The sequence below is a fragment of the Cydia fagiglandana genome, chromosome 1 (assembly GCF_963556715.1).
Source record: "Cydia fagiglandana chromosome 1, ilCydFagi1.1, whole genome shotgun sequence".
NCBI lineage: Eukaryota > Metazoa > Arthropoda > Insecta > Lepidoptera > Tortricidae > Cydia > Cydia fagiglandana.
Window position 1 is genome coordinate 1967062 of NC_085932.1, and position 22799 is coordinate 1989860.

The 22799-nt window shown below is 56.4% G+C and overlaps 1 protein-coding gene across 1 annotated transcript in view; it reads left to right on the plus strand.

Annotated features, from left to right (window-relative positions):
* The first annotated feature begins 293 nt into the window (after window positions 1–293).
* The window catches only part of LOC134670719 (WD repeat-containing and planar cell polarity effector protein fritz), a 37487-nt gene continuing 14981 nt past the window's right edge, over window positions 294–22799 (plus strand). Inside the window, exons 1-14 of the mRNA XM_063528534.1 lie at window positions 294–485; window positions 555–853; window positions 994–1118; window positions 1792–1964; window positions 3448–3562; window positions 4281–4502; window positions 14415–14533; window positions 14857–14977; window positions 19610–19875; window positions 20779–20930; window positions 21440–21779; window positions 21979–22071; window positions 22234–22326; window positions 22635–22727. Coding sequence (XP_063384604.1) covers window positions 409–485; window positions 555–853; window positions 994–1118; window positions 1792–1964; window positions 3448–3562; window positions 4281–4502; window positions 14415–14533; window positions 14857–14977; window positions 19610–19875; window positions 20779–20930; window positions 21440–21779; window positions 21979–22071; window positions 22234–22326; window positions 22635–22727 — 2288 coding nt within the window. The 5' untranslated portion in view covers window positions 294–408. The remainder of the gene's footprint in view (window positions 486–554; window positions 854–993; window positions 1119–1791; window positions 1965–3447; window positions 3563–4280; window positions 4503–14414; window positions 14534–14856; window positions 14978–19609; window positions 19876–20778; window positions 20931–21439; window positions 21780–21978; window positions 22072–22233; window positions 22327–22634; window positions 22728–22799) is intronic.

Below are 22799 nucleotides of genomic sequence, written 5' to 3' on the forward strand. Positions count from 1 at the left end.
AGATGAGTATTAGTTGCCTGAGGAAAGAAAAGTATAGTCAGCGATAAAAGCTTGTTCGAGAAAAATAAAGAAAATATATTTCTAACTTATCAAATTGACTAGAGTCAGTAATATAAATACTAAAAAACAGCATCCTTTCTGAGAATTTGGCGAATTCTTTAAAAACACGTTTCATACCTGTTAAAATCTAGCATCCAGGCCATAATTGTTTTAAAAAATGTCAAAACTTTTTGGCTTAAAGACCTAGCATCCAGGCTGTAGTAAAATAGTTTTAAAAAAACGTAGTTGTCTTGGAACTGTCAAAAGGTCAAGCGAAGCGAAAAGAAACAATTTTCTAAAGTAAATAATTATAACTAAAACTTCACAAAAAATGTGTGCTGGCTCCACATACGCATATTTATCGTGACGATGTACAGTTACAATGTTAAATTTCTGACATGCGACGAATCCATCACTCTGAAAAACGGGGACTTTAAAAGTTTCAAGTGAGTAAACTTGCAAACGTCGTGCGAAAGTTTTTTGTTGTTCTTTACTTAGCGGGATTTTGTTTATAGGTATGAAACGAAGAAGAAATCTGAGGAGTCGGTGTATGATAGTGGTAAGAGGAGTTTTTGTGAGCGTCGAGGCGGACATTGGACGGCGGCGAACCCGCGTCAGCTCAGAAAACTCGAGGCTAATTTTCGGGAACGCACAGCCGTTTACTGCGAATGGTTGAATGAGAACTTGATTGTAATAGTGTTTTCTTCTGGTGCCATCGCCTACCTCACTGTGAAGCCTAGTACGTTGGATGTGACACAGATTTTGTTCGATAGATATGTTGTTGGGAAAATATCTGGACAGTCTGTTACTGGAGGTTTGTTATTTTACATTTTTTATTTCTAAAATTGACTTGGACAATGTTAGATGCTGGTACAGTCAAGTCAACATCTGTAACTGTCAATAAGATATTTTTGCCTTATTACTGCACATATTTATAAAACATTTCTGTTGCAGTTGCATTCTGCAAGTCGCACTTACTGTTCACACATACAGACCGGACAGCGACACTCATTACTTTTGGTAAAAGTGTACCGAATGCTCAACCATGCCGTATAAAAGACAGGGATCCACACATACAAGTAAGTTACATGCACATACTACTTCCCTATGTAATTGTTTAACACACACTTTTTAAGAACCTTCTACCTAAAATTGACAATGGGTTTGGCCCGTCAAAGTATTTAGCAGATGACGCCAGCATATCCCTAGAAATGTGTCAAACTTTTGTTTTTATGTTTACAAAAAAAAAATACTTTTAAAGAGGCATTTACGTCAGAAATGGTTCAGGTGTGAAATATACTAGATTAGTTTAAGTTACTTATCTATCTATGTATCCCCTTTGTTCTGAGTTAGAGTATATCTCTAATCTCAGTATGCCGCTTGGCAAAGGCCTCCTCTAGCTCTTTCCATTGAGGTCTGTCATGGGCCACTCTTCTCCAGTTCGGGCCCGCTGCGAGTTTGAGTTCATCCTGCCATCTTGTTCGAGGTCTCCTCTGGCTCCGTGTAGAGCCTCTTGGGTACCAATCCGTTACAATCTTACTCCATTTTACCCACCTATCTCTCAGCATGTGGCCAGCCCATCTCCACTTATCCACTAAGTTACTTATAGTAACTAAATATCTAAATTTCATTTAATTATTAAGAAAAAGTTATGTATCTTTATAAACCAGAAATAAAGGGCTTTTTTATATTTTAAAAGATTAACAAGACTAATATGTAATATTAACCACTGGGGTACTGCCCTATTTGCAGACAGTAGAACTGGGAGGCTCCCGGCGTACTGAAAGGAGAGTGTCCTGGTGCGAGGCCCCCAGCCCTAGCTCCGGTGTGCGAGTACTCGTGTGGGGCGCCGCCGCAGTGGAGCCGGCGCCCTGGAGCCCCGCACTCGAGGACCAGGCCAACTTGCATCTGTATCTGATACGAGGGTAGGTGGAGATATATTGGAAAAAAAAACAATTCTTATGTGCAGACGCAGTTGTGTAAAGCGGCGAGCGGCAAATCTAAGTACAGATGTAGTGCATAATTGTTTCGGATCGTTTTTTTGTATTACTATAGCCCCATTTTAAATTGGAATACATTATTTTTGTAGCAGTAGCCTTAAAATCCCTTCTCACCCCCCTCTCAAACCTTCTCTCCCCATGTAGATGTAGATGTAGTGTAGGGACGCCCGGCCGGAAGCAGGCGGGCTATCGATCGCTTGTCGCGTTCATTTAGCCCGGTTCCCTGGAGTTGGAGCTGCAGGTTACTGTCCCGGCGGCATTCCCACACTATTCTCCTCAAATCTTCTTGTTTTCCTGCAGAACAGAAGGACATCTTTGAGTTCGACGTCCTTTAGTTCGTTTTCTTCTAGTGTGTCTCTACCGAATGTATTATATCGCGGTGCCGCGTACATAGTACATTCTGCTAGTAAGTGTAAGCTGGTCTCCTCCTTACCACAATGTGGACAGGAGGCGTCTCTACTAATTTCCATTATCTTAAGGTGTCTGTTGAGAGTATTGTGACCTGTAATGATACCTGTCAGTAGTCTCAGACTGCTCTTACCTAGTTTCAAAAGATACCTGGTTCTCCTGTGGTCTATACCTTTGATCATCATCTTCGACTGTCTGCATCCAGTCTCTTCTTCCCATTCTCTCTGTGCTTCCATCTCTTTTACCTTCTCTATGACTCCCTTCGTGACATCAGCTGACATAGGCAGAGCCGGTTCCGGACCTATCTATTCCGTCTCCGCCCCTATCCTCGCCAGCTCGTTTCCCGTTACTCCCTGGTGTCCTGGTACCCATGCCACCGTGACACTTCTTTGCTTGCCTATCAAGTTGAGCTCCTCTCGGCATTCTCTCACGAGCGAGGAGGTAACTGATATTTTCTTTAGTGCCCTTTTTCTCTCCCCATGGTAGGCGACGCATATATTTTATGTGAACTGCATATTAGGTTTATTATTTTTTATTGCTTTTGGTTAACTTTGGTACTTGTAATGCCATCTAGTGTAAACCATTCTAATTAGAGCTACATAAAAACCATGGACGGTGTAGCGAGCCCAAGTCATGCGCTGCACCTATATGTAACGTAAGGTAGAAGTACATTTCCAAAATTCACACCCGCCGCGTTGACTCCTCGCTCGTACCACAGTTTTGGCCTTGTATTTTGCGAATTTACGTCTTTTGTTTAAGCTGTCACCTACACCCATTCATAACCCAACTCTCCCCGCGAAACCTACTCACTCTGTTTTATGGTACCAAGATTGACTGAAGTAGCAAGACACGTTCGTAAGTTTCCGTGTAAAATACTATTGAAAACAATTATGCACTACTGACATCTGTAACTGTTTTAACTAAAAGCTCAGTCAGTTAATTATCTGGAGGCACGGCCGTGCTGGCGCCAAGACATGAATAATTATTATTTTTATTTCAGGCAACAAATGAGCCTACTAGCGTACCATCAGTTGGAGAATGAAACGTTGTGCGCCGAGATCTCTTCGACCAACGACAATATCATTCACGTCATTGAACAGACTGCGTGCCATAAGGTAACATAACATAACATAACTTTTTTTATATTAAAATAGTATTGTACCTCGTACCATCGTCACTCTTACCAGACGTGGCTCACTCCGTGATTTCATCGCGTCGCTACAAGTACCTGCGGCCCTCACCAATTTTGGTGTCTAGCAGTAGTAGTTGCCGCGCACTGCTACTGAACGGACGCCTGCTCGCGCTTGCGCTTGTATCTCTCGTAATAGACGCGTTTTGTTAGAGTGAACCTTATGTACCTAGTATTATTATTTATTCTGTGCTCTAACCAGATTACTAGAAGAATATTTTTACCGTTCCGTTTTACCGTTATTTCTTTTCTTGTAACTCGCTTCCGATACATGCCCTCAAAACATAAGTATTAATACTTTATGGTGATAGAAAATCTTTAAACACGGTTTATTTTACGTTTTCCAATAAAACCAATTTATGTCTCAGCGCATTGGATGTATCATTTATGCTTTATCATAAAAATATTGCACTTATTCCGCTTTGTAACTGCTAGTTTTATTTTATATTACATTGCTTTTCTATGTTTATGACCATGAAATATGTTGAGACTATGTATTTTTATGCTAAGGTGCATGAGGATAACCTCGAAAGCGGGGACATTTTTAAAATGGAAATTATCTACAAAACTATAGCTTTGCAACCCGTTTAAGGACATTATTTTATTAAATTCTGAGTCGCCAATACCGTCTCTCCTTCACACAGAGCGGTGTAACGATAGAATGGTTGCGCTACACCGCCCCGACGTGCGAGCTGCGCGCGACGCGCCTGCGGTCCCCGGGCGTGGAGCGCACGGGCTGCACGCTGCCCGCGCCCGCGCGCTGCGTGCGCCGCGCCGCCGCGCGCGCGCTGCTCGCCTGCATCGACGGCTCGCTGCACGTGCTGCACGAGCACGCTGGCCTCACGCACGAGGCGAGGCTCAGCTCTGTAAGTACATACTCCCCGGGCGTGGAGCGCACGGGCTGCACGCTGCCCGCGCCCGCGCGCTGCGTGCGCCGCGCCGCCGCGCGCGCGCTGCTCGCCTGCATCGACGGCTCGCTGCACGTGCTGCACGAGCACGCTGGCCTCACGCACGAGGCGAGGCTCAGCTCTGTAAGTACATACTCCCCGCGCGTGGAGCGCACGGGCTGCACGCTGCCCGCGCCCGCGCGCTGCGTGCGCCGCGCGGCCGCGCGCGCGCTGCTCGCCTGCATCGACGGCTCGCTGCACGTGCTGCACGAGCACGCTGGCCTCACGCACGAGGCGAGGCTCAGCTCTGTAAGTACATACTCCCCGCGCGTGGAGCGCACGGGCTGCACGCTGCCCGCGCCCGCGCGCTGCGTGCGCCGCGCCGCCGCGCGCGCGCTGCTCGCCTGCATCGACGGCTCGCTGCACGTGCTGCACGAGCACGCTGGCCTCACGCACGAGGCGAGGCTCAGCTCTGTAAGTACATACTCCCCGCGCGTGGAGCGCACGGGCTGCACGCTGCCCGCGCCCGCGCGCTGCGTGCGCCGCGCCGCCGCGCGCGCGCTGCTCGCCTGCATCGACGGCTCGCTGCACGTGCTGCACGAGCACGCTGGCCTCACGCACGAGGCGAGGCTCAGCTCTGTAAGTACATACTCCCCGCGCGTGGAGCGCACGGGCTGCACGCTGCCCGCGCCCGCGCGCTGCGTGCGCCGCGCCGCCGCGCGCGCGCTGCTCGCCTGCATCGACGGCTCGCTGCACGTGCTGCACGAGCACGCTGGCCTCACGCACGAGGCGAGGCTCAGCTCTGTAAGTACATACTCCCCGCGCGTGGAGCGCACGGGCTGCACGCTGCCCGCGCCCGCGCGCTGCGTGCGCCGCGCCGCCGCGCGCGCGCTGCTCGCCTGCATCGACGGCTCGCTGCACGTGCTGCACGAGCACGCTGGCCTCACGCACGAGGCGAGGCTCAGCTCTGTAAGTACATACTCCCCGCGCGTGGAGCGCACGGGCTGCACGCTGCCCGCGCCCGCGCGCTGCGTGCGCCGCGCCGCCGCGCGCGCGCTGCTCGCCTGCATCGACGGCTCGCTGCACGTGCTGCACGAGCACGCTGGCCTCACGCACGAGGCGAGGCTCAGCTCTGTAAGTACATACTCCCCGCGCGTGGAGCGCACGGGCTGCACGCTGCCCGCGCCCGCGCGCTGCGTGCGCCGCGCCGCCGCGCGCGCGCTGCTCGCCTGCATCGACGGCTCGCTGCACGTGCTGCACGAGCACGCTGGCCTCACGCACGAGGCGAGGCTCAGCTCTGTAAGTACATACTCCCCGCGCGTGGAGCGCACGGGCTGCACGCTGCCCGCGCCCGCGCGCTGCGTGCGCCGCGCCGCCGCGCGCGCGCTGCTCGCCTGCATCGACGGCTCGCTGCACGTGCTGCACGAGCACGCTGGCCTCACGCACGAGGCGAGGCTCAGCTCTGTAAGTACATACTCCCCGCGCGTGGAGCGCACGGGCTGCACGCTGCCCGCGCCCGCGCGCTGCGTGCGCCGCGCCGCCGCGCGCGCGCTGCTCGCCTGCATCGACGGCTCGCTGCACGTGCTGCACGAGCACGCTGGCCTCACGCACGAGGCGAGGCTCAGCTCTGTAAGTACATACTCCCCGCGCGTGGAGCGCACGGGCTGCACGCTGCCCGCGCCCGCGCGCTGCGTGCGCCGCGCCGCCGCGCGCGCGCTGCTCGCCTGCATCGACGGCTCGCTGCACGTGCTGCACGAGCACGCTGGCCTCACGCACGAGGCGAGGCTCAGCTCTGTAAGTACATACTCCCCGCGCGTGGAGCGCACGGGCTGCACGCTGCCCGCGCCCGCGCGCTGCGTGCGCCGCGCCGCCGCGCGCGCGCTGCTCGCCTGCATCGACGGCTCGCTGCACGTGCTGCACGAGCACGCTGGCCTCACGCACGAGGCGAGGCTCAGCTCTGTAAGTACATACTCCCCGCGCGTGGAGCGCACGGGCTGCACGCTGCCCGCGCCCGCGCGCTGCGTGCGCCGCGCCGCCGCGCGCGCGCTGCTCGCCTGCATCGACGGCTCGCTGCACGTGCTGCACGAGCACGCTGGCCTCACGCACGAGGCGAGGCTCAGCTCTGTAAGTACATACTCCCCGCGCGTGGAGCGCACGGGCTGCACGCTGCCCGCGCCCGCGCGCTGCGTGCGCCGCGCCGCCGCGCGCGCGCTGCTCGCCTGCATCGACGGCTCGCTGCACGTGCTGCACGAGCACGCTGGCCTCACGCACGAGGCGAGGCTCAGCTCTGTAAGTACATACTCCCCGCGCGTGGAGCGCACGGGCTGCACGCTGCCCGCGCCCGCGCGCTGCGTGCGCCGCGCCGCCGCGCGCGCGCTGCTCGCCTGCATCGACGGCTCGCTGCACGTGCTGCACGAGCACGCTGGCCTCACGCACGAGGCGAGGCTCAGCTCTGTAAGTACATACTCCCCGGGCGTGGAGCGCACGGGCTGCACGCTGCCCGCGCCCGCGCGCTGCGTGCGCCGCGCCGCCGCGCGCGCGCTGCTCGCCTGCATCGACGGCTCGCTGCACGTGCTGCACGAGCACGCTGGCCTCACGCACGAGGCGAGGCTCAGCTCTGTAAGTACATACTCCCCGGGCGTGGAGCGCACGGGCTGCACGCTGCCCGCGCCCGCGCGCTGCGTGCGCCGCGCCGCCGCGCGCGCGCTGCTCGCCTGCATCGACGGCTCGCTGCACGTGCTGCACGAGCACGCTGGCCTCACGCACGAGGCGAGGCTCAGCTCTGTAAGTACATACTCCCCGGGCGTGGAGCGCACGGGCTGCACGCTGCCCGCGCCCGCGCGCTGCGTGCGCCGCGCCGCCGCGCGCGCGCTGCTCGCCTGCATCGACGGCTCGCTGCACGTGTTGCACGAGCACGCTGGCCTCACGCACGAGGCGAGGCTCAGCTCTGTAAGTACATACTCCCCGGGCGTGGAGCGCACGGGCTGCACGCTGCCCGCGCCCGCGCGCTGCGTGCGCCGCGCCGCCGCGCGCGCGCTGCTCGCCTGCATCGACGGCTCGCTGCACGTGCTGCACGAGCACGCTGGCCTCACGCACGAGGCGAGGCTCAGCTCTGTAAGTACATACTCCCCGCGCGTGGAGCGCACGGGCTGCACGCTGCCCGCGCCCGCGCGCTGCGTGCGCCGCGCCGCCGCGCGCGCGCTGCTCGCCTGCATCGACGGCTCGCTGCACGTGCTGCACGAGCACGCTGGCCTCACGCACGAGGCGAGGCTCAGCTCTGTAAGTACATACTCCCCGCGCGTGGAGCGCACGGGCTGCACGCTGCCCGCGCCCGCGCGCTGCGTGCGCCGCGCCGCCGCGCGCGCGCTGCTCGCCTGCATCGACGGCTCGCTGCACGTGCTGCACGAGCACGCTGGCCTCACGCACGAGGCGAGGCTCAGCTCTGTAAGTACATACTCCCCGCGCGTGGAGCGCACGGGCTGCACGCTGCCCGCGCCCGCGCGCTGCGTGCGCCGCGCCGCCGCGCGCGCGCTGCTCGCCTGCATCGACGGCTCGCTGCACGTGCTGCACGAGCACGCTGGCCTCACGCACGAGGCGAGGCTCAGCTCTGTAAGTACATACTCCCCGCGCGTGGAGCGCACGGGCTGCACGCTGCCCGCGCCCGCGCGCTGCGTGCGCCGCGCCGCCGCGCGCGCGCTGCTCGCCTGCATCGACGGCTCGCTGCACGTGCTGCACGAGCACGCTGGCCTCACGCACGAGGCGAGGCTCAGCTCTGTAAGTACATACTCCCCGCGCGTGGAGCGCACGGGCTGCACGCTGCCCGCGCCCGCGCGCTGCGTGCGCCGCGCCGCCGCGCGCGCGCTGCTCGCCTGCATCGACGGCTCGCTGCACGTGCTGCACGAGCACGCTGGCCTCACGCACGAGGCGAGGCTCAGCTCTGTAAGTACATACTCCCCGCGCGTGGAGCGCACGGGCTGCACGCTGCCCGCGCCCGCGCGCTGCGTGCGCCGCGCCGCCGCGCGCGCGCTGCTCGCCTGCATCGACGGCTCGCTGCACGTGCTGCACGAGCACGCTGGCCTCACGCACGAGGCGAGGCTCAGCTCTGTAAGTACATACTCCCCGCGCGTGGAGCGCACGGGCTGCACGCTGCCCGCGCCCGCGCGCTGCGTGCGCCGCGCCGCCGCGCGCGCGCTGCTTGCCTGCATCGACGGCTCGCTGCACGTGCTGCACGAGCACGCTGGCCTCACGCACGAGGCGAGGCTCAGCTCTGTAAGTACATACTCCCCGCGCGTGGAGCGCACGGGCTGCACGCTGCCCGCGCCCGCGCGCTGCGTGCGCCGCGCCGCCGCGCGCGCGCTGCTCGCCTGCATCGACGGCTCGCTGCACGTGCTGCACGAGCACGCTGGCCTCACGCACGAGGCGAGGCTCAGCTCTGTAAGTACATACTCCCCGCGCGTGGAGCGCACGGGCTGCACGCTGCCCGCGCCCGCGCGCTGCGTGCGCCGCGCCGCCGCGCGCGCGCTGCTCGCCTGCATCGACGGCTCGCTGCACGTGCTGCACGAGCACGCTGGCCTCACGCACGAGGCGAGGCTCAGCTCTGTAAGTACATACTCCCCGCGCGTGGAGCGCACGGGCTGCACGCTGCCCGCGCCCGCGCGCTGCGTGCGCCGCGCCGCCGCGCGCGCGCTGCTCGCCTGCATCGACGGCTCGCTGCACGTGCTGCACGAGCACGCTGGCCTCACGCACGAGGCGAGGCTCAGCTCTGTAAGTACATACTCCCCGCGCGTGGAGCGCACGGGCTGCACGCTGCCCGCGCCCGCGCGCTGCGTGCGCCGCGCCGCCGCGCGCGCGCTGCTCGCCTGCATCGACGGCTCGCTGCACGTGCTGCACGAGCACGCTGGCCTCACGCACGAGGCGAGGCTCAGCTCTGTAAGTACATACTCCCCGCGCGTGGAGCGCACGGGCTGCACGCTGCCCGCGCCCGCGCGCTGCGTGCGCCGCGCCGCCGCGCGCGCGCTGCTCGCCTGCATCGACGGCTCGCTGCACGTGCTGCACGAGCACGCTGGCCTCACGCACGAGGCGAGGCTCAGCTCTGTAAGTACATACTCCCCGCGCGTGGAGCGCACGGGCTGCACGCTGCCCGCGCCCGCGCGCTGCGTGCGCCGCGCCGCCGCGCGCGCGCTGCTCGCCTGCATCGACGGCGCGCTGCTCGCCTGCATCGACGGCTCGCTGCACGTGCTGCACGAGCACGCTGGCCTCACGCACGAGGCGAGGCTCAGCTCTGTAAGTACATACTCCCCGCGCGTGGAGCGCACGGGCTGCACGCTGCCCGCGCCCGCGCGCTGCGTGCGCCGCGCCGCCGCGCGCGCGCTGCTCGCCTGCATCGACGGCTCGCTGCACGTGCTGCACGAGCACGCTGGCCTCACGCACGAGGCGAGGCTCAGCTCTGTAAGTACATACTCCCCGCGCGTGGAGCGCACGGGCTGCACGCTGCCCGCGCCCGCGCGCTGCGTGCGCCGCGCCGCCGCGCGCGCGCTGCTCGCCTGCATCGACGGCTCGCTGCACGTGCTGCACGAGCACGCTGGCCTCACGCACGAGGCGAGGCTCAGCTCTGTAAGTACATACTCCCCGCGCGTGGAGCGCACGGGCTGCACGCTGCCCGCGCCCGCGCGCTGCGTGCGCCGCGCGGCCGCGCGCGCGCTGCTCGCCTGCATCGACGGCTCGCTGCACGTGCTGCACGAGCACGCTGGCCTCACGCACGAGGCGAGGCTCAGCTCTGTAAGTACATACTCCCCGCGCGTGGAGCGCACGGGCTGCACGCTGCCCGCGCCCGCGCGCTGCGTGCGCCGCGCGGCCGCGCGCGCGCTGCTCGCCTGCATCGACGGCTCGCTGCACGTGCTGCACGAGCACGCTGGCCTCACGCACGAGGCGAGGCTCAGCTCTGTAAGTACATACTCCCCGCGCGTGGAGCGCACGGGCTGCACGCTGCCCGCGCCCGCGCGCTGCGTGCGCCGCGCGGCCGCGCGCGCGCTGCTCGCCTGCATCGACGGCTCGCTGCACGTGCTGCACGAGCACGCTGGCCTCACGCACGAGGCGAGGCTCAGCTCTGTAAGTACATACTCCCCGCGCGTGGAGCGCACGGGCTGCACGCTGCCCGCGCCCGCGCGCTGCGTGCGCCGCGCCGCCGCGCGCGCGCTGCTCGCCTGCATCGACGGCTCGCTGCACGTGCTGCACGAGCACGCTGGCCTCACGCACGAGGCGAGGCTCAGCTCTGTAAGTACATACTCCCCGCGCGTGGAGCGCACGGGCTGCACGCTGCCCGCGCCCGCGCGCTGCGTGCGCCGCGCCGCCGCGCGCGCGCTGCTCGCCTGCATCGACGGCTCGCTGCACGTGCTGCACGAGCACGCTGGCCTCACGCACGAGGCGAGGCTCAGCTCTGTAAGTACATACTCCCCGCGCGTGGAGCGCACGGGCTGCACGCTGCCCGCGCCCGCGCGCTGCGTGCGCCGCGCCGCCGCGCGCGCGCTGCTCGCCTGCATCGACGGCTCGCTGCACGTGCTGCACGAGCACGCTGGCCTCACGCACGAGGCGAGGCTCAGCTCTGTAAGTACATACTCCCCGCGCGTGGAGCGCACGGGCTGCACGCTGCCCGCGCCCGCGCGCTGCGTGCGCCGCGCCGCCGCGCGCGCGCTGCTCGCCTGCATCGACGGCTCGCTGCACGTGCTGCACGAGCACGCTGGCCTCACGCACGAGGCGAGGCTCAGCTCTGTAAGTACATACTCCCCGCGCGTGGAGCGCACGGGCTGCACGCTGCCCGCGCCCGCGCGCTGCGTGCGCCGCGCCGCCGCGCGCGCGCTGCTCGCCTGCATCGACGGCTCGCTGCACGTGCTGCACGAGCACGCTGGCCTCACGCACGAGGCGAGGCTCAGCTCTGTAAGTACATACTCCCCGCGCGTGGAGCGCACGGGCTGCACGCTGCCCGCGCCCGCGCGCTGCGTGCGCCGCGCCGCCGCGCGCGCGCTGCTCGCCTGCATCGACGGCTCGCTGCACGTGCTGCACGAGCACGCTGGCCTCACGCACGAGGCGAGGCTCAGCTCTGTAAGTACATACTCCCCGCGCGTGGAGCGCACGGGCTGCACGCTGCCCGCGCCCGCGCGCTGCGTGCGCCGCGCCGCCGCGCGCGCGCTGCTCGCCTGCATCGACGGCTCGCTGCACGTGCTGCACGAGCACGCTGGCCTCACGCACGAGGCGAGGCTCAGCTCTGTAAGTACATACTCCCCGCGCGTGGAGCGCACGGGCTGCACGCTGCCCGCGCCCGCGCGCTGCGTGCGCCGCGCCGCCGCGCGCGCGCTGCTCGCCTGCATCGACGGCTCGCTGCACGTGCTGCACGAGCACGCTGGCCTCACGCACGAGGCGAGGCTCAGCTCTGTAAGTACATACTCCCCGCGCGTGGAGCGCACGGGCTGCACGCTGCCCGCGCCCGCGCGCTGCGTGCGCCGCGCCGCCGCGCGCGCGCTGCTCGCCTGCATCGACGGCTCGCTGCACGTGCTGCACGAGCACGCTGGCCTCACGCACGAGGCGAGGCTCAGCTCTGTAAGTACATACTCCCCGCGCGTGGAGCGCACGGGCTGCACGCTGCCCGCGCCCGCGCGCTGCGTGCGCCGCGCCGCCGCGCGCGCGCTGCTCGCCTGCATCGACGGCTCGCTGCACGTGCTGCACGAGCACGCTGGCCTCACGCACGAGGCGAGGCTCAGCTCTGTAAGTACATACTCCCCGCGCGTGGAGCGCACGGGCTGCACGCTGCCCGCGCCCGCGCGCTGCGTGCGCCGCGCCGCCGCGCGCGCGCTGCTCGCCTGCATCGACGGCTCGCTGCACGTGCTGCACGAGCACGCTGGCCTCACGCACGAGGCGAGGCTCAGCTCTGTAAGTACATACTCCCCGCGCGTGGAGCGCACGGGCTGCACGCTGCCCGCGCCCGCGCGCTGCGTGCGCCGCGCCGCCGCGCGCGCGCTGCTCGCCTGCATCGACGGCTCGCTGCACGTGCTGCACGAGCACGCTGGCCTCACGCACGAGGCGAGGCTCAGCTCTGTAAGTACATACTCCCCGCGCGTGGAGCGCACGGGCTGCACGCTGCCCGCGCCCGCGCGCTGCGTGCGCCGCGCCGCCGCGCGCGCGCTGCTCGCCTGCATCGACGGCTCGCTGCACGTGCTGCACGAGCACGCTGGCCTCACGCACGAGGCGAGGCTCAGCTCTGTAAGTACATACTCCCCGCGCGTGGAGCGCACGGGCTGCACGCTGCCCGCGCCCGCGCGCTGCGTGCGCCGCGCCGCCGCGCGCGCGCTGCTCGCCTGCATCGACGGCTCGCTGCACGTGCTGCACGAGCACGCTGGCCTCACGCACGAGGCGAGGCTCAGCTCTGTAAGTACATACTCCCCGCGCGTGGAGCGCACGGGCTGCACGCTGCCCGCGCCCGCGCGCTGCGTGCGCCGCGCCGCCGCGCGCGCGCTGCTCGCCTGCATCGACGGCTCGCTGCACGTGCTGCACGAGCACGCTGGCCTCACGCACGAGGCGAGGCTCAGCTCTGTAAGTACATACTCCCCGCGCGTGGAGCGCACGGGCTGCACGCTGCCCGCGCCCGCGCGCTGCGTGCGCCGCGCCGCCGCGCGCGCGCTGCTCGCCTGCATCGACGGCTCGCTGCACGTGCTGCACGAGCACGCTGGCCTCACGCACGAGGCGAGGCTCAGCTCTGTAAGTACATACTCCCCGCGCGTGGAGCGCACGGGCTGCACGCTGCCCGCGCCCGCGCGCTGCGTGCGCCGCGCCGCCGCGCGCGCGCTGCTCGCCTGCATCGACGGCTCGCTGCACGTGCTGCACGAGCACGCTGGCCTCACGCACGAGGCGAGGCTCAGCTCTGTAAGTACATACTCCCCGCGCGTGGAGCGCACGGGCTGCACGCTGCCCGCGCCCGCGCGCTGCGTGCGCCGCGCCGCCGCGCGCGCGCTGCTCGCCTGCATCGACGGCTCGCTGCACGTGCTGCACGAGCACGCTGGCCTCACGCACGAGGCGAGGCTCAGCTCTGTAAGTACATACTCCCCGCGCGTGGAGCGCACGGGCTGCACGCTGCCCGCGCCCGCGCGCTGCGTGCGCCGCGCCGCCGCGCGCGCGCTGCTCGCCTGCATCGACGGCTCGCTGCACGTGCTGCACGAGCACGCTGGCCTCACGCACGAGGCGAGGCTCAGCTCTGTAAGTACATACTCCCCGCGCGTGGAGCGCACGGGCTGCACGCTGCCCGCGCCCGCGCGCTGCGTGCGCCGCGCCGCCGCGCGCGCGCTGCTCGCCTGCATCGACGGCTCGCTGCACGTGCTGCACGAGCACGCTGGCCTCACGCACGAGGCGAGGCTCAGCTCTGTAAGTACATACTGAAAGTTTATCTGTAGTGGGCCATACTGAAAGTTTCTGGATTCTGATATATGAGACGACTTATATTTTCTAAGTGGCTAGTCCTGGAATTTTCAGTATGCCCTGAGTACGTATATGTTACATTTTGTTTATGATATAGAAGGCAAATGAGCAGACAAATCGATGGTAAGTAATTACCGTCGTCCAAGGACGCCCGCTACACCAAAGGGGTTGGAAGTGCGTTGCCGGCATTTAAGATGGGAGTAGGTTCTTTACACTTTAGAGAATGTACGAATTAATAGAATTACATCCATACATTTACAGGTAAAAAAGCATACAGATAGGAAATAAATGGTTAACCCGAAAGGTAAATTTTATATATTTTTCCCATTTATCCAGTTAATAAAATTATTCAATCGCCACTGAAATAGAGTCGTATGTTTTTTTTCTTTGATACAATACAATACAATACAATACAGCTCTTTGATCTAGGTGGCAACGGACGTCCGTTGGGCGGGGTCCCTAATACTAGCCGCGTCCGACGGCCTGCAGTGCTTCGACAGCGCGCTCACCGCCCTGCCGCACCCCCCGCACCTCTCCAATATACTGCGGTAATCATTTGTGTCTATAGTTTATGACGTAGTCAATAGCTAAATCGATCAAATATAGTGACTTGAAAACTGAAAGGCTACTCAAGTTTTGTCCCATTCGTTTTTAGAAATTGGGATGGAAGTTTTCAAAAATTACAAATGTAGTGGTAGTATAAAATTATGGCTATTACGCTTAATTTACTGTATTAGTTTTTAGTTAAAGTAATCTGCAAGTTTTAGTAGTAGTAGTAAATATTTTATTGACCACAACATATAGGTAGGTTTACATAATATTTACAGAAATAAAGGTACAAATACGAACTATCTCTGTAAGTTTGTTTCAGAGAGCCGCGTCGAATGCAGCTTCTGGCCACGCGGAGCGAGCGCGGCGGGCCTCTAGTTTTGGCGTCGTTCAGCGGAGGGCCACTGGCGTTGATTCGGGTCTCGCATCCTGAACTTATGACGGTATAATAGTATTAAAAGTTACCATTAGGAGGAATCGCGTTAAAACTTTTGGCTACGCGGAGTGAATATAGAGAGATATAGCTTCGGTCAGCGGAGGGTCTTTAGCTATAGGGGTTTCGAATTTAGAATTCGTAACGGTTACCACTAGAGCCGCATCGAATCTGTTAGCCACGGGGAGCGAACGCGATAGTCCTCTAATTCCTGGCGTCGTTCAGCGAGGGGCCATTAGCCTTAATTCGGGTCACGCATCCTGATTTTATGACGGTATTTATAGGAGCTCATCATCATCATCATCATCTCAGCCATAAGACGTCCACTGCTGAACATAGGCCTCCCCCTTGGACCTCCATTCGTACCGGTTGGAAGCCACCCGCATCCAGCGTCTTCCGGCGGCTTTAACAAGGTCGTCCGTCCATCTTGTGGGTGGACGTCCTACGCTGCGTTTGCTAGTCCGTGGTCTCCACTCGAGCACTTTTCGACCCCATCGGCCATCTTCTCTGCGCGCAATGTGGCCTGCCCATTGCCACTTCAGCTTGCTAATCCGGTGAGCTATGTCGGTGACTTTAGTTCGTCTACGGATCTCGTCATTTCTGATTCGATCACGCAGAGAAACTCCGAGCATAGCCCTCTCCATAGCTCGTTGAGCGACTTTGAATTTTGAGATGAGGCCGATAGTGAAAGACCACGTTTCGGAGCCGTAAGTCATCGCTGGTAACACACATTGATTAAAGACTTTCGTCTTGAGGCACTGAGAATCAGAATCAGAATCAGAATCAGAAAAATATTTATTGCCACAAAAAATACCTTATCAACTAAGTACAATATATAAAACTTAAATACTAAAATAGGTACAAATTAATTAGAAAGATAGGTAATTATAATAATATACGAATGATTGGGCAATGGGCTCCAATCTCAGCATATGCCAAGCACTCCAAGCAGAGGGCCTAGCGCTGGTTTTCAGACTGGACCCTTGAGATCGGTTGGTCGCAGTTTAACAAAATTACCGTGCTTTGCTAGGCTTAACAAATACAATAAATTCAACAAGAGTAGAATACGGATAACATAAAATAAGTGTCATTCTATGCATACTAGTAAGTAGAATAAAATCAACCAATATATAAATATATATATAAACTTGTGTGCGTGTGTCTGTGTGTGTCTGTGTCAGTGTGGTATGAGTTAAGCATGCGGATATATGTAAGTGCCAATTGTGTGCCAAATTTCGTGTCTTTAGGGGGGAGCGAAAAATTTGCTCTGCATGTCAAGTAAATACATTTTGACTAACCGCCTATATTTTAACAGTCCCATCGGTTCACGTATAGGTGGCGGCAGGTCATTCCAAATCTTTGCAGCAGCAAATTTAAAGCTCCCTTTAAAGAATGTCGTCTTGTGTGTAGGTATCGCAAGTTTCGTGCATCTCCTTAGCGATTTGCTGCGTGTATCATTGACCCATTTTAGTTTTTCAAACAGGTAGCAAGGTCTCTGAAATTCCAATACTTTCCGAACCGCGCAGGCTAGGTGCAATTTTCTCCTGTTGTCCATATTGAGCTGCTTTCTTTCGTTTAAGAAAGGGGTGATATGCGCTCTTTTGGGAACGTCGTAGCAAAATCGAACACACGCATTTTGTACCCGCTGTATGGACTTTTTCGTCTGTACCAGGAGTCTCGGCCCATATACTATGTCCGCGTAATTGAATTGGGAGAGTATTAGAGATTCAACCAGGATTTCCCTGACTTTTATTGAAAGATACTTACGAATCCCATATAGTACTTTAAGCCGATAGAAAGCATTTCTAATTTTTAAGTTAACGTGCTCTATGTACCGAAGCTGTCCATCCATTACTAAGCCTAAATTCTGTGTTTTCTCCACACGAGGTATTGTTTCGGTTCCGATTGTAATCTTCGGACTTTGTTCCTTGATTTTTAAACATTGCCATTTGTTCCCCATTACTAGAAACTGCGATTTAGTAGGATTTAAAACGAGATTGTTTTTTTGCGACCAGTCAGCTACTGTTTCCAAGTCTTCATTAATTTTACTCAAAGAGCTCTCGAGGTCGCTCGGAGAAAAGGAGTGATAGATTTGGGTATCGTCCGCATATAGGTGTGCACTGCAGTACTTGAGATTTTTTATTAAATCGGCTGTATACAAAATAAAAAGTAATGGGCTTAAAATTGATCCCTGGGGAGTGCCACGGTCAATTACGCGCGTTTTTGATCTCAACACCTCTCCTTGATCTCCCTCTATTTCAATATATTGCTTACGGCCCGTGAGAAATGATTGGAACCATTTGCAGGACGATGGAGATACGCCATAATATGCCATCTTAGATATGAGTAATGTTGGGTTGAGGCAGTCGAAAGCTCGCGAGAAGTCCAATAACACCAGAATAGAACCCATTCCCTTATCAGAAGCAGCAATAAGCAGCTGAGGTATGTCGGACGAAAAGACATTACGTATCGTTTCCCGAACGCTGCCCAACCGAGTTGGATTCGGCGGTTGACCTCCTTCTCGAAGTTGGACCTACCTAATTGGACTACTTGTCCTAGGTAGATGTACGAGTCAACAACTTCGAGTACCGAGTTCCCAACAGAGACTGGGATGGGCACAACATTGGCATTTGACATAAGTTTCGTCTTGTCCATGTTCATTTTCAAGCCCACCCGTTGTGAAACTCGGTTGAGATCATCGAGCATCATGCTGAGTTCCTCCATCGACTTTGCCATGACTACGATATCGTCGGCAAACCGAAGGTGAGTGATGTATTCGCCGTTGATGTTGATGCCAAGTCCTTGCCATTCCAGGAGCTTGAAGGTGTCTTCCATTACGGCAGTAAACAGTTTCGGAGAGATAACGTCTCCCTGCCTTACGCCTCTTTGCAATGGAATCGCCTTTGTGCTCTGCTCCTGTACTCGGACCGACATGGTGGCGTTACTATACAAATACTTCAACACTTCGATGTACCGATAGTCAATATGGCATCGCTGAAGAGACTCAAGCACCGCCCATGTTTCCACCGAATCGAAGGCTTTCTCATAGTCCACAAACGCTAAGCATAATGGTAAGTTATACTCTTCGGTCTTCTGTATAACTTGCCGCAGCGTATGGATGTGGTCTATGGTACTATAGCCTTTTCGAAACCCGGCTTGTTCGGGAGGCTGGAAGTCATCAAGTCTGTGTTAGAGAGGGTTCGTGATGACCCTTGAAAACAGCTTATAGACATGGCTCAGAAGCGTGATGGGTCTGTAGTTCTTCAATAGGCTGTTATCACCTTTTTTGAAAAACAGCACCACCTCGCCTCTATTCCATGTTTCAGGCGTTTTGCCCTCGCACAAGACGGAATTAAAGAGCTTCTGGAGGACTTTAAGTACCGGTGTTCCACCCGCTCTCAGAAGCTCTGAAGTGATTCCGTCTTTGCCCGGCGCCTTGTTGTTCTTAAGCTGCTTCAGGGCCATCCTAATCTCGTACAGACTGATGTCCGGGATATCTTCGGTATAATGTCGGGACAGCTTGGCTCTTGGATCTCCTACCAAGCTGTCGACGGCTTTGCGATCGAAGTGTATAACTGTCCATAGAACCTCTCGATCTCGCCTAAAACCTCCGCTTTGCTCGACGCTATGCTGCCATCTTCCCGTTTCAGCTTCGTCAGCTGGCTTTGCCCAATAGACTTGTCCTTTGCGAACACTTTGGAGCCTTGGTTTCGCTCAATAGTCTCTTTAATACGGTTAGTATTAAAGAGACGCAGATCATGTCGCAAGGACTTAGATATACGTCTATTGAGTTGCCTATATGACTTCGCGTCATCGGGAGACTGCAACTGTAGCGAGCGTCGTTCAGCCATGAGGTTTAAGGTTTGCTCGGTCAATTTCTGAGGTCTATCTTTACGGCGGGGTCTAAAAAACTTAGACCCTACTGTGTGGACAGTTTCCACTAGCCCGTCGTTGATTTCGTCCACTGAAGCCAAGTTCTCTAGGCAAGCAAAGCGGTTAGAGAGCTCGAGTTGAAAGCTTTCGGGGTTTTGAACATGGGCTCGAGTAGGTCGGAGCGTAGACTTCATCAGGCTGGACCTTTCAAGTTTAATATTGATATTCAGTGAGCCTCTTACGATTCGGTGATCACTACCGGTCTTTACCGTGTTGATCACAGAGACATCGCTGAATATCCGTTTCTTGTCGGTCATGATGAAGTCTATCTCGTTTCTCGTGGAACCGTCAGGACTCATCCAGGTCCATTTCCTGTGAGGCGGCTTCTGGAAGAAAGAGTTCATCACGAAGAGTTCCTCTCTCTCCAGAAAGTCGGCCAGCCTCTGACCCCTAGGGTTCCGTTGCCCATACCCAAATTGCCCCACTCTCAACTCATCACCGCTTCTCTTGCCCAACTTTGCGTTTATAGGAGCTACTATTAGAAAACCGTTCCGAAATTCCTAGCCACGCGGAGGGAACGGAGATAGCTTCTACTGCCGGTGGTTAAGTTTTGTAAATAGACTCGGTCAAACAATTTTTGTTAGTAGAAAAGGGCGGCAAAGAAAAAAAATGTAGGCGCGACGCGTCATCGTCCCGTAGAAAATTTGAATTTCTTGTCTTTTTTTACTGACAAGATTTGCTCGATCAAGTATAATTATTATACTCGCAGGCGTGGGTCCGCCTGGGGCGGCCCTCCAACGCCGTATCCCTGCTGCGCGCTCTGGACTGGGACGCGTCGGGCGGCTTGGGGCTGCGCGGCGCCGCGGCGCTGCTGGGCGGCGCGCTGCGCGGCGCGCTGGCGCCCGACGAGGAGGCGCGCGCGCAGGCCGCGCTGGGCGCCTACCTGGCGCCGCCCAAGCCGCACGACCCGAACGCGCTCAAATACGCGCCGGCGGTGCACGACCTCGCGAGAAAGTTTTTTCACCATCTGTTAAGGTTAGTGTCAATTTTATATCGAACGGATATAGTCCGATGCCCCTCCGTCTGAGCTCCCGCTTTTAATCCGCTCCCTCGTTACTTTTTTTCCACTTTTAATTTATTTCTAAAATTTGTGTCATAATTATTTAGATTTTAAAACAGTATCATGAGCCGCGAGTGAGCAGTTTTCGCGTGCTTTTGACACTAAATAGGCATTTTCGCTAAATACCGAGAAACCCATACTATCAACTACGACTAACAAGGAATGTGTTAATTATATATATGAGCACTACCTTATAAGCACCCTTATAAAAAAAAACAACGGGTAGCACTCCGGGAGTGCCGACCGAAGTAAAAACTTCGTGACTAGTCCAAAATAATAGTCTCTGCAGCACTATGTATAATTGACCCATCCTCCTTTCTATTGAAAAACTTTAGTTCCGAAATTGCTGACCAGTGAGCTTAAATTTGTAGCGTTAATTGTTTAAAATTCGAATAGAAATTGTAAAGTTACCTTGCAGACCTCGCATCTAAGAAATATATTTGGTCATGATATTTTGAGTTTTATTCACCAGTACTAGAGTTCACTTTTATTAGCGATTTCATCAAGATGTAGCTTTATTGAATTATATTTGAGTGATATAAAGTTAGAATGTAACTGTGAGATCCTCGTATTTCAGCCCGTACAAGATTAGAAAGAACATTGAGCTTTATTGCTTAATATAAAAGTCCAGTTTTAAATAATTGACCTGATTATAATACGTTATGACTAAAGTTCTTTGGCGAATAACATTGTCCGTGACACATGACGTCAGCGTTACGTTACGCCTTACGCTGAATCGAGTTTATCATTTTTCTCCACCTCAAAAAGTGCTCAACGCCGCTAAAGAAGTTTTCACTTCAAAAATTTTACCATCCCAGGCGAGGCCGCGTCGAGAAAGCCCTAAGCCTCTGCGTGGACCTAGCGGCGTGGGACCTCTGTATGGACGCGCGCTGGGCCGCCACTCGCGCCGGGCAGCCCGCGCTGGCCGCCGAGGCCGCCGCACTCGCCACCACTATCGACAATTGTCCAGGTTTGTACCTCTTACCATTACCCCTCCAATCTTCCAGACGATTATAGTTTCAAAATTACCGCAAAACTACTGGGTCGAATTTTTTTAACTCCAAAATATAGGAAAAAAATTACTAATTGGCATAAATGGCTTTTGGTTTTATTTAAAATAAGACTTACTATTTTTGTGAAGCGGTTTCCAACGAAAAAAAGCACGTCAAGATCATGTGTACCTAGTCTTTTCTAATCCAAAAAAAACGAGGTGTAGTTGTAAAAAAATTACAATGTTTATTAATAAATTAAAATTTCAATACCTACCCGCTTTTACTACGAGTAAAGTGGTGGTACTAGTGCTCGACATGCTAATGCCCAATAGATGACACCCAGCTCTCACCTCTATTGACAAGATGACATGTACTGGGACCGCGTCGAGCACCAGTACCACCACCTTATAGGTATCATGGGCCTTAGTCGGTAAAATCTGATACAGATACGATCTTACACATTATAAATATCTTTTTTCTTTTTCAGAATCAGTCTGCTCCGACTCATGCTCGCAATGCTCCTCCGACTCGTCTTCCTCCAGCCATCCCCCCCTCCCACGACCACCCCTACCCTCCCTCCTCCCCGTACCAACCACCCCCAGCCATCCCACCACCACCAGCATCAGACCCAACCTACACCAGTATTTGGAAAAGAACAATACTATATGGAACACAGATGTTAAAGATGACTGGCCTAATGATTATAGAAGAGAGACAGGTGCTAATGACTATAGGAGTAGTATAGAAGTAATACCGCGGCCGGACGCGCATTTTAGACATCTGTACCAAACTGAGCTAAGAGAAGAATCTCCTAACACTATGTACAGGTAAGATTACTCTGTATTTATTATAAAAGAGAGTCAGTTACTAATTATTATAGGAGTAGCGTAGAAGTAATACCGCGGCCGGACGCGCGTTTTAGACATCTGTACCAAACTGAGCTGAGAGAAGAATCTCCTAATACTATGTACAGGTAAGATTACTCTGTATTTATTATAAAAGAAAGTCAATTACGAATTATTATAGGAGTAGCGTAGAAGTAATACCGCGGCCGGACGCGCGTTTTAGACATCTGTACCAAACTGAGCTGAGAGAAGAATCTCCTAATACTATGTACAGGTAAGATTACTCTGTATTTATTATAAAAGAGAGTCAATTACGAATTATTATAGGAGTAGCGTAGAAGTAATACCGCGGCCGGACGCGCGTTTTAGACATCTATGTACAGGTAAGATTACTCTGTATTTATTATAAAAGAAAGTCAATTACGAATTATTATAGGAGTAGCGTAGAAGTAATACCGCGGCCGGACGCGCGTTTTAGACATCTGTACCAAACTGAGCTGAGAGAAGAATCTCCTAATACTATGTACAGGTAAGATTACTCTGTATTTATTATAAAAGAGAGTCAATTACGAATTATTATAGGAGTAGCGTAGAAGTAATACCGCGGCCGGACGCGCGTTTTAGACATCTGTACCAAACTGAGCTGAGAGAAGAATCTCCTAATACTATGTACAGGTAAGATTACTCTGTATTTATTATAAAAGAAAGTCAATTACGAATTATTATAGGAGTAGCGTAGAAGTAATACCGCGGCCGGACGCGCGTTTTAGACATCTATGTACAGGTAAGATTATTCTGTATTTATTATAAAAGAAAGTCAATTACGAATTATTATAGGAGTAGCGTAGAAGTAATACCGCGGCCGGACGCGCGTTTTAGACATCTGTACCAAACTGAGCTGAGAGAAGAATCTCCTAATACTATGTACAGGTAAGATTACTCTGTATTTATTATAAAAGAGAGTCAATTACGAATTATTATAGGAGTAGCGTAGAAGTAATA